Source organism: Rousettus aegyptiacus, unplaced genomic scaffold (genome assembly GCF_014176215.1).
Source record: "Rousettus aegyptiacus isolate mRouAeg1 unplaced genomic scaffold, mRouAeg1.p scaffold_m13_p_10, whole genome shotgun sequence".
Lineage (NCBI taxonomy): Eukaryota > Metazoa > Chordata > Mammalia > Chiroptera > Pteropodidae > Rousettus > Rousettus aegyptiacus.
Window position 1 is genome coordinate 50735687 of NW_023416285.1, and position 12046 is coordinate 50747732.

At 33.8% G+C, this 12046-nt stretch overlaps 1 protein-coding gene across 1 annotated transcript in view; it reads right to left on the bottom strand.

The window, feature by feature from the left end:
• Positions 1 to 5419: 5419 nt before the first annotated feature.
• Positions 5420 to 12046, bottom strand: part of EREG (epiregulin) — a 53224-nt gene continuing 46597 nt past the window's right edge. The window contains exons 3-6 of the mRNA XM_016154029.2: positions 10937 to 11023; positions 9383 to 9506; positions 8358 to 8507; positions 5420 to 6356 (exon numbers count right to left, since the gene is read on the bottom strand). Of these exons, the coding sequence (XP_016009515.2) occupies positions 6275 to 6356; positions 8358 to 8507; positions 9383 to 9506; positions 10937 to 11023 (443 nt within the window). The 3' untranslated portion in view covers positions 5420 to 6274. The remainder of the gene's footprint in view (positions 6357 to 8357; positions 8508 to 9382; positions 9507 to 10936; positions 11024 to 12046) is intronic.

Sequence of the window (12046 nt, forward strand, 5' to 3'; positions counted from 1 at the left end):
AATAATAGTTGAATGAATAAATGAATGAACGAATTAAATATTTAATCATTTCTTTTGCATTTCCTCAGAACCAATCATTGGTTTCCTTGGTATTTCTCCTCTGCCTTCACTCCTTGAAGTATTTAACTTGAAATGCTTCCGTAGCATTGACTATAGTTTTGGAATGGCACTTCCCACCGTTACATCTTTAGTTCGGACTGTAGAGCCAAGCTCCACACTGAGAGGCAGGTCTAAGTTGGTGGAAATTTGGCCTGGGACTCAGGAAACCTGGAATTGTGTATAAGTTCGGTTATTTTTCTTGCTTTGTGACTCAGAGCAAACCACAAGAGACTATATTCTCCTGTAATAATTATTAATCTCTACCTTCCATCTCAGAGAGTACATTTAATTGAGGAGTTAATAGAAATGAAAGTACTCTGTAAAACAGTATATATAAATATATGTGTATAATATATATATGTAAAACAATATATATAAAACAATATAATGTATATGTAAAACTATATATATATACAAATTTTGAGGTATTGTCAACACTTCAAATATGCTATTTCTACATAAACACCCTCTGTTTTCTTAAATTCAACATATTTAAACAAGATTAATTTCCTTTTTTCCCAAACTTAATTCTTTCTGACTTCGTTTTCTCTCATTTATCATATTTAATCATTAAGCACTTTTGGTTCTCCCTCTGTGATATGTTTAAATTTTGCTCCAGCTCTTTATTCTTGTGGACATAATCTTGGTCTAAATTTTCTTCAGTTTACATCTAGGTCATTACAACACTACATTAACTGATCTCTTTGCTACCAGCCTCTTTCTCTCAATCAGTCTTCTCAAATGATCTCATTTCAATCTTCTTAAAACACCAATTAATTATAATTGATTTCTATTACTGTGGTAACAAATTACTACAAATTAAGTGTCTTAAAATAATTGAATTTATTATCTTACAGTCTCATAAGTCAGAAGTCCAATACAGGCTTCTCTAGGCTAAAATTCAGATGTGAATCCTGGGTAAATATCAAGGTATATCAATGTAGCAGGATGACATTTTTTTTCTGAACACTTTAGAGGAGAATCTATCTCCCTGAGATCGAACTTCTATAGGCCACCCATGTTTCTTGGTTTGTGACCCACTTCCTTTGTCTTCAAAATCAGCAACTGTGGGGCAGGTTATTCTCAAAGGACAGCTTCTGACCACTTCTGGGAACAGAACTCTGCTTTTAAGGAATCATGTGATTAGATTGGGCCCACCTGGCTAAGCTAGGGTCATTTTCCCACCTCAAGGTCTGTAACCTTAATCACATCTGTAATACGCTTTTTTTCCGTGTAAGATAACATATTCACAGATTCCAGAGATTAGGAGATAGACATCTTTGGAAGATGGGGCAGCAGGAAGGTCATTATTTTGCTTGCCACTATTCTGTTTAATGGTGTTGCTCCCTTGATCAAGAGCTTTAAATGATTCCCAATTACTTACTGATGTAAAGTTTATCTTAGTATGGCTCTGAAGGTCTTTCAAACTAAATTCTTAATTATTCCCAAATAGAGATTCTATGTTACTGTCAGGATGATCGCTGTGACATGCCTAAACATGCTATGATTTTTCTCGTGTTTTGCTGCTGTTTCTTATATTTGAAATGTCTTGCTGCCCTTCCTTTGCTTATTAAAGTCTTGTCAGTTTTCCAAGGTTCAGTTGAACTCCAATTTCCCCAATAAAAGCTTCCCTTTTGATGTTGCTTTTCTCTAAATTGTTCAATATGATACTATTTGGTGTATACTGTAGACTTCTGTTTGTTCTGAATTCATCTATTCTTCTTCTGGTATTAACACTCTGGTTTTCCTTTGGGGGACAATTTTCTCCGATTAGATACAAACTAGGTGGCTTCTGCCCTCCTAGCCAAGAGGTGAGCCCATGATCTCAGTGAGGCAATCAGATGTTCTCTCTCTAGACCAAAAACACCCAAGAACTAAAAATAATGTGAGTTCCCTTTCTAGAAGCAGCATACTAACTAAATCACTAAAACTTCCCTCATTCTTTGGCTTTTACTTTAATTCTATCCCCTTATTCTTCTTACAAATTTCTCCTTATGCCAAAACTGTTTTCTGTTCCATAAAAATTAAAGAACCCAACTACTAAAGCCTTGGATTGCTCTTTGAATTTCCCCATAACTTCAAATTTCTCTTCTAAGTTTCTTAAAAACTACAGTAATATTATGCTTATTTTGAATACCTCCAATGCCTTGATTATTAATAGATATTTTTTTAAACTTTTCAATAAATATAGGTTGACTATTTCATAAAGTATTGATTTTTATCTCCCCCTCCCCCCCGCCCCAGAATATGAATTACTCTTAATCGAAAGTTGGGGGCTAGGAACTTGATATATATTTCCTTGGTATTAATCCCTAGAAGAATTGGAAATAGGTAATCATTGCTCCCTTCTGATAGACTGATAGGAAAAGTCACCATTCTTGATTGCACTTTTTATGTATATTTTGTATATCCCGAATGAGTGTTATCAGAGCCCTTATCCAAGATTTTCTATCATCCTATCACATGGCCTTCATCTATTTAAGCATATAATAGATTTATTCAAAACACTTCTATTAAATGAGCCTAGGTTGTGCGTATTTTCTTAATAAGCACTTTGCACTTCAGGTTCATATGAAATTTTTGGAAGACTTTTCTCAAATATTTCTAATATTCAGATAAGACTAAGTTAAGTTTCTGTGTTTGGTTTCATATAATGAGTGGTTACCATTAGCTGGTGATGGGATAGGATATTTAAGAGATCCATGTCTTATTTCTCCTTCTTAATAAATTCATATCAGAACCTAATGAACAGCACTTATGTTTTATAATATAATGTTTTGTGACCATTTAGGGGCAAAATATGATCTAGAATTGATCAGAGTTAAATTCAGTGCCTGTAATTTCCTCCTTTTGAAAATCATGATATTCTAACTCTAGTTTCATGGAATTTTCTTCCTTCTGCATAATAACCAATTCTTCAAAATAACCAATTCTACTATTGTTATAAAAAGTTTAGGGTAATCGATCCTCTCTGAACTTACCTGAAAATGAGTCATTTAGCACCTACCAGAGGATGATACCAGTTTTTGGCCCTATCTACAGGCTAATGAAATGATCCAAGGAGCTAATAAATGAATAAAGAAGGTCGTTGAAGCATGAACCAAGGAAGCCATTACTGTGATCAAGGTTCAGATGGACCAATAATTTCCTGCTCTGAAAGCCAGGGAAAGCCAAGTGTCTTGATTGGCAGAAGCTATGGGAATCATGAGACCCACTTCTGGTCGATGCATTCTTTCAAAAGTTACTTCTCAGTAGGGTATCTATTATTTTTAAAATACTTTTTAAGTACTCTTTTAATATATACTTTAATAAATACTGACACCAAGAATTAATGTGTCTTCTTATATTTCAAAGAAATTCTTTACTATGGTAGGCCATAAAATGAGATAAAGTTATATAATGCTTTCCCAAACTAAGGGCATATGTCTTTATATCTAAATGCATTATAGTCCTATCACTGCTTCTAAGCTCCTTCACTCATTATGGAAAGAAAAAAAAAAGAGACTCTATCAGTGAAGTTTTTATGCAAGGCTTAATGCATTTTTATTTTTCGGTTGTGTTTTTTTCTAGTTCCCAACAGAAATAAATAAATATTAACAATATATTGTAAAGTAACTATATTCTCCTTCAATATCTTAAGGTACACAATTATCAAAGCTTATATATAGCACAAATTGGTACAATTCAGGACTCTGCTAAAATTTATTATCAAATAAGTTAAACTGCATGAAATACAACTTTATGTTCCCTAGAATCTTTAATATAAACTTTATAGTAAAATGGCTCTTGAAAACTTGATAAAAAAGCAAAGAGAAAAATACGTCATCTCACATTTAATATGATCTAATTTGAATAACCCCTTTTTTTGATAAAATTACTCTTTAATTAAAATAGTAAGATGTATTCCAGAACATTGTTTATAAAAGTTGTTACTTTCTCTTCTTCCATATGAGTAGGAAAAAAACTGAAAATATTGGGCAGCAATTCAAACATATATTGTTCATAAACCACCAAATGACATAATTCTATGATTGATTGAGCTCATGTGTACATGTATTTGTATATGAATATACATTATATATATAATTTGTTTTCCTCATAATAAGAGACCAGATCTAGGACTTTGGTAAGAGTCGTGTGAATGCTCCAGGATATATAATGCAGAGATACATATGAAGGCAAATCCTGACACCTGGCACTTCAGAGGTCAGCCGCCGCTTATTTTTTCTTTGTTGCCCTAGTATATTGTCAAGAAGAAAGGTGGAAAAATAGTAGCCCCTCCCTGACCAGGTGTGTAATCCTGAGAGAGTCTACTCAAAGGTCTAGCATTCAGTGAGGCAGTCTCCCATGAGATCCAGAGGTAGTGGCAGTCGTGGAACCTTATACAGTTGCCAAGTACCTTTATTAACTCACTGAGACCAGAGGCTCCGAGAACAGGAGAAAAGTTAGTCTCTTTCAAAAAATAGAAGACACCTTTGTGAGTTCTGACCTAGTTGGTTGCAACACGGCTAAATGTACCAAGAAGGTCGCTATTGTTGATAAACGCAGAACCCATTATGGTGCCTCCCTCAGGAAAATAGTGAAGAAAATTGAAATCAGTCCCCACGACAAGAACACTTGCTCCTTTTGTGGCAAAACCAAGATGAACAGAAGAGCTATGTGGATCTGTCACTGTGGTTCCTGCATGAAAACAGTAGCTGGTGGTGCCTGGACCTACAACGCCACTTCTGCTGTCACAGTAAGATCTGCCATCAGAATTGAAAGGCCAGTAGAAGCACCACAGTTTGAAATATTGCTAGCCTAGAATCAATGGGTTAATTTATGTAACACTAAAATAAAATAAAATAAAATAAAATAAAATAAAATAAAATAAAATAAAATAAAATAAAATAAAATAAAATAAAATAAAATATAAAATGAAAGAGAGAAAACAGGGCCCTGGTTTCACCTCAGTCTCCAGAGGAAAGCATGGTTAAGTCTCTAAATTTTAAAAGCTTTCAAATGAATTTGTTTATTTGGAAAAATATGCTATGACTTATTTTTATTGTTTTCCCTACTTCTGATGTCAGGATATGTTTAAATACATAATTTTAAATCCTAGAAGAAACTACTTACTGAATTATTTTAAATTAAAACATTAGTATAGAAAATTAAATATATTTCTGTCTTTAGATAATATATAGAACTATTGTCTTATACTTAAAATAATGATTAGTTCAATTTGATAAAATAATGATTAGTATCAAATTGAACTAATCATTATTTTAAGTATGATTGACGATTTAATCTTAAAATTTCTTCAGCAAAGTCCCTACTAAAATACTCTTTAAAAGAAGCACACATTTTTGCTTTAAATGTGTAATTTTTTTTATTGTCTAATGAGCAATAGTCACTTCATGGAAATGTTGTACAAAAAAAGAACATTGTGAAGGTATCAAATATCTACTATTTGCATAAAAGATGGCATAAAATTAAGTTCTCGATTCATTTTACTTAAGGAGAATCTGTTAGATGGATCACTACTATCCATAGGAGTTGTAGGTGGAATAAAGAATCATCCGCTTCCTCCCCAAGCAGAGAAACAGAGTTATAGCTGAAGTTAGGCCTAGAGGGAGCATAACTCTCCCAGTTTAGTTTGTTTCAAATGTGTACTATTTAATACGTGATTTATATTTACTTCTCCCATTTCCCATTGTATCACTATTTTAATACATGACACAATGGTGCCAACTCATGCATCAATGATATAGTCAAACCAATTATCATTAATTTGAAGAGTAAAAAATATTTAATTGATTTGACTATGTATTTAGGCTTACAGAAATCTGTCATTTGCTGATATTTACTGAGCAATGAACTGGGTACTGTTTATACCTGGGCATTGTATAGTAGGCAAGTAAGCTTTGAAGCTTCCAACAAAGCATTTAGCCCAGAAAATTACTTGGCAAGTAATTTCTTACAAAAATATCAGTTTTCTTTCTATATTAAACAGTTTGTGTACGTTATACAAATAGTCTGTCAAAAATAAAACAAAAATAAAAACTTTCCCAAGTATATTAAAAATATACTATTGTCAACTTAACACATGACTCAACATAAATATTATTAATAAAATAAGAATATTAACATAAACAGGCATGCTGTGCATCACGGCCCATAAGCTTGATGGCGTCATTCAGACTTGTGGCAACGCCAGATCCTCTGAAGTCACCTTTTCATATTCCTTCTTTGATTCTTTACTTTTTTTATTTTTGTACCTAGAAATATTCAGAAATAAAACTGTTAGCATTGTAGTGCACAGTAATAAGAACGTAGTATGTAAACAAAAGGAACAAATACATGAACTCAAAAGGTGCATTGGCATAGTGTTTCCAAAATGACAAAGGTGAGTAGGATTAGGTCGGACAAGAGGGAAAATGGAGGGAGAAAGGGGAGTGTTCTGTGGTCAAACAGTTTGGGAAGGAAATGATGAAACAGAGTTAAAGGACTTCTCAGAGGCTTTAACATGATCATGGAAATTGTAAAATTCCAAGAGCATGTGACCCCATTTCAGCTTTGTTTGTTCGTTTGTTTTTTCTTTCTCTTTCTTCCCTTCCGTTCTCTTCCTCTCCCCTCCCTCCTTCCTTCTCTCTTTCTCTCTCTCTCTGTCTCCCTCCTTCTCTCTCTCTAGCCCTAGCTCTCTATCTTTATTTCCTTCTCTTCCTTTCCTTCTTTCTTTCTTCTTTCCTTCCTCCCTCCTTCACTCTCTCCCTCCCTTTCTTTCTTTTCCCATCCCCCATCCCTCTCTCTTTTTTCCCCCCTTCCTTCCCTCCTTCCTTCCCTCCTTCCTTCCTACCTGCCTACCTACTAAAGAACTAGTATTTTGATTATCATACTGCATTATTACATTCTACCCACCCCATTGATATAATGCTATCAACAATAAAAATTAAAATAACTAGTATTTATCAGGCACTAAGTAGGTGACTGACAATCTCTAAGTGCTATACACTGATTATTTATTTTGTCCTCACATTACCATTATCATCTTCATTTTATAGATGAAAAAAGTGAAGTACAAGTAGGTTACATAGTCTGGCCAAGTCCTCCTAGCTAGGATTCATAAATCTAGCATCATTCAGAATTTCCATTCATTCATTCATTCATTCAAGCCGTCTTCCTTATATTTTGAGTTCATTTTGTACCCATTGGAATGAGGCATGTAGTCTTGAGGAAACTGTATAACGTCTATGCTTAGTGGAAGAATAAAATTAAAAAGCCTTTGTTTAGATTTAGTTCTGCCACTTGTCAACTATATGAGTAGTAGCATGTCAATTTACCTCTCTAGGTCTCATTTTCTTTACTTTTATAAAGGAAAGGATTATAGTCAAAGACCTTTCATTTGTTTTCATATTTAATCATGTTCAGTTCTGTGATCGTAACTAATTAGGAAGGCATTATTTGATGAATACTTAGATTGAAACATGGACAAAATAAATTTAATTTTATAAAAGTAGCACACTTTCAGAAATGTAGAAGCACACTACTTTCAGCTAAAAAAATATAATAATAATAAATAAGGTAAAATAAAATGCATTCAAATCCACACTGAACAATTTATATCAGTTCTTAAAATAAGAAGCATTTCATACAGGTATTTGAAAGGCAGCTGTTATTAACTAATTCACACTGTTCCCATGCATAGTCCTAACCCTAATAGTATAGTATTATACATGAGGATGGAGTGTGGCTGTTTTAGGGGACTGACATGAACTATTTTTTTAAAAATAAGCTTTTATTATTGTCTGGAAACTCATTTCTACTAGTCTGCCTTAAATTTTAAGATACTAAGTCTCTCGTGTTATTAATTTACAAGGCTGCATTTTATGAAATACCTAATAAATGAAATAGAAATGGCTATGTATAACTGGTATCATGGCTTATGGTTTACTTATGGTTTACTTTCACATGTATTATCATATTCCATACTGAAAATAGTTCTGTAATTAATGTAGGGTAAAGATTTCTATCTATTTTTATGGAGGAAAGAACTCCAAGTTTGACTTGCATAAGGTCACATAGGTAATAAGTAACGGAGCTAATAATTGAATCAAATTCAGATAGATGTTCTACAGCTAAAAATTCTTTACAGTTATCATCAATGCAAAGTCTATCTTATCCTTTTAAATAATACTTTGTCCACAGTTTTACCCAGTTTGTAAGTCTGTATTGTATAAAAGTAATTTATAAAAGCAGAATGTAAAAAAACACTGGCTTACCATCTGCAGAAATAGTATATGAAACCAGCGACTATGAGAAGAAATAAGACAATAAGAATCACAGACAAAACCACGTATTCTTCACTCAAGGGCTGTTGGACAGTCAAGAAGAAGTGCTCACATCGGACTCCAGCATAACCTAATTCACATCTAAAGGAAAATGCAAGAGAAAGATCAATTACTTTAAAAAGAAATTGTGCTTATGAATTAGTTTAAGAACTAACAATTGAGAAATAATTAAGAATTGGAATTAATGACTAATCTCAAGAAATCAACATGGCTTTCCAAAAATTTGTGAATTAAAAGACTGACTTTGAACTGGGCCAATGTCGATAAAAAGAGCTCTACAAAGCTCTTAAACTGAATTGTGGTATGAAAATGAGTCTGGTTCAGCTACGAGGTGACTGCCAATCTAGAATAGTGTTTCGTAAGTTTTGTAGGTTTGAGGTGCTATTTGTCCTTATCAGTGGAATCAGTTCCTAAGACAGTGGCATATATATAGGTCCAGTGAAAAGATTAAAAGTTTAGCTGCTTTTGTGGCAAGTATGAGAGGGAGGCATCTGAAGCCCTCCTCAATATGTACCCCATAAGTATCTGTACAATTTAATAACTACTATTCGTTAATTTAAAAAATGGATTTAATAGTATATATAAATTTGTAATAGTATACATAAATTGCATGCTCATATTACAGGGCTCTCCAAGCCCCAGGCTGTGGACTGGCACTAGTCTGTGGCCTGTTAGGAATCGGAACACACAGCAGGAGGTGAGTGGCAGGCCAGAGAGCGAAGCTTCATCTGCATTTGCAGCCACTCCTCAGCATTAGCATCACCACCTCAACTCTATCTCAGATCATCAGGCATGAGCTTCTCAGAGGAGCACCGGTCCCTGGTACCAAAAAGGTTGGGGACCACTGCAGTACATATAAACTGTGCCCGTGGAAATAGAGTAACATCAAAAGTGAGAAATGAAAAAAGAAATATAAGTTTTCAAAAACTCATGTTTGTTTGTTTCAGAGATATTACCTGCAGTAATTTTCACTTATGCCCACCAGGTAGATGCACTGTCCATGCAAACAGTAGCCATTATGGTCAGAGCTACACTTTGTTATCACCACTGGAGCCATACGTGGGTTGTTTTCTGTCTGAACTGTGAAGGAAATGGAAAATTGAACATATTCTGTTGTCTTCTTTGAAGCATTAATCATCCCTTCATAATAATAAACACTGGTCTACCATAACAAAACAGGTCAGGTGTCTGTCAGTTGAAGAGAACTTTCAGGAGTAGGAAGTCTCTCTAGTTGTCCCACTCCCTGGACAATAAGTCAACATCTGACCCCCAAAGAAGAATGTCCAAACTAAATCAGACAAACTGAGGATTTACTTCTCAAAGGACAATGTTTAAGAAAAAAGTAAGTTTAAGAAACATACACGAAAATCATTATCCTACACAGTTATTCAATTACCCAAAGTTTGTCTAATTTTTTTTCAGAATCTCTAAATATTCTGAAATTCATTATTCCAAATGCAATTGTAAGCTAAATTTATAAATTAATTAAAAAGTGCTTAATTCTGTAGTGGCTTTTAAGCCAGCAAACCTTGTCTTCAAGTGCATTCCCAAATTTTTTAGGTTACCATCAAAGAAGTCAAAGACTCCTAACATCTCTAACAGTGAGACCTGAGCACGAACTAGACAAATCCTGAATTACAAATGCCTGTTAGGCAAATACAACAATAAAAATAGGAACCTTGTTAGCAATAGTGTCGCAATGTGTCTGTAAAATTCAATTTAGAATGTTTTAGTTACTAATATGTGAATACTTATGAAATAATAAATTGCATCTTGATTGTAATACTCTTGTTCAAATAACCAAAAAAAAAAAAAGGGGGGGGGGGGGAGGAAGGCAGACCAAAGCTCCAGAGGGCTCAGTGATAAAAGAAGTCAAAAGAAAAGGTGAAGATGTCAAAAATATCCTGGTTCCTCAGCATAACACTGCTCAATAGCTCAGGATAACCCTTGACCAAGTGGCACAATAACCTTTGACTAAATATAAAGTAGATCTCTCTTGAATCTCATCTACAGTCATCTGGAATTTTTGAGAAAAAAAGACTGTGCATCACTTATTTTTGTATTCCTATACCTAAGCACCATGTTTGGCACAAATGTTTCTGAATGAAAAAAAAAAGATTTCATTTGTTTCTCTTATGAAAATAACAATGAAAATACATTGATTATTTACTGTGTACAAAGGTTACATTTTCCTGTTTTGCCTGAGATCCATCCTCTAACAATGGTTTTACAGCAAAGCTCTGGGGAATGGCCATAGGAATCTGATTTTCTTGTTCCCTGTGTCTTTAAGATCAAATCTTTCCATGTAACTAGATGCCCAGTCCTTCCCCACTAAATATTTCTTTATATAAGTTTTCCAGATCACTAGTTCATAGGGGGAGTTAAAAATTCTTTCCTTAACACTGTAGCTATCCCGTCCCTTATTTCTATCATGTGTGTATATCTTTGTGTGTACATTTCTATTAAAAATGTGTAATCCTTTTATGCAACACTGACAATGCTGGGCTTACCTAAAGCTGTGCAGTTATCTTCAGATTCTCCTGGGATACATGAAGGAATCACAGTTGCACTGATAACTACTTGGAGAAGATGGAAACCTATTTATGGAGAAAATCAAATATGTAATTAATGCTTCAAGAAAGAAGTCTTAATCGGATTTCCATATAACTGCAGATATTTATAGTTGTTTTAATTATTTAAAGTATTTGATTGATCGAAGTCATAAAAAAAAAGTCTTGGAAACAAGCATAAAATTGAAAATAGGTGAATATCCAGCACTTCTGTCCAAGGGTAAAAACCTTGGCATTACATTCATAGTTAGTGACAGATTTAACCTGCTTTAAACATTTCACAGAAAATTTTCAAAATCTGATTCTGAAGTTTGAATTTTTTAAGAAGCTTAACAATTGGAAAGTTAAAGGTTTGCACCTATTTTACTCCATGATGTGTTCAGAGTAATGCTCCAATGTAGAATCTATCACAAGAGAAGGCTTCAAAAACAAATCAGGTTTTATTTATGATGACAACTAAACAAGACTCTCAAGTTATATAATTGTATATACTTGTATAATTTAAGTGCCTAAATTACTCTTTGCATTGTAAATGTAATCTAAGTCAGAATACATCTTATCCAATATGGGAAAAACCACACACGCTAAATGAACTACACGGGGCCCTAGAATACAGTTTCTGTCAGCCCAGGAAGAGTTTGAACAAGGTGTTTCATCATGTGTCTCCACTGAAAAGATAAATGTTGCAAAACAGGCACCAGAATGACTCATGTAGTTTCTGAATTGCATAGAAAGCATAAGAAGAATGTTTTTAATTGTATGGATATTTGTTAGAGTTTAGCCTCTTCTGTTTAAGAGTCATGTATTTGTACTTCAACAACTCTTTCTAGTTAGTTTCTATGAGTAATTGTTATATAAATAAGAATGGTAGTGGTAGTAGTAATATTGGCAGCAGCTAACCTGCAGGCACGGTTCTATCCACCGTAACCGTATTATCTCATTTAATCTTCTCAGGGACTCTTTGGGGGAAGGTATTATAGTTGCCATTAGACATATGAGAAAACTGAGACATAAAGAGTTTAAGTAACTTTCCTAAGGGTGCATAGCATT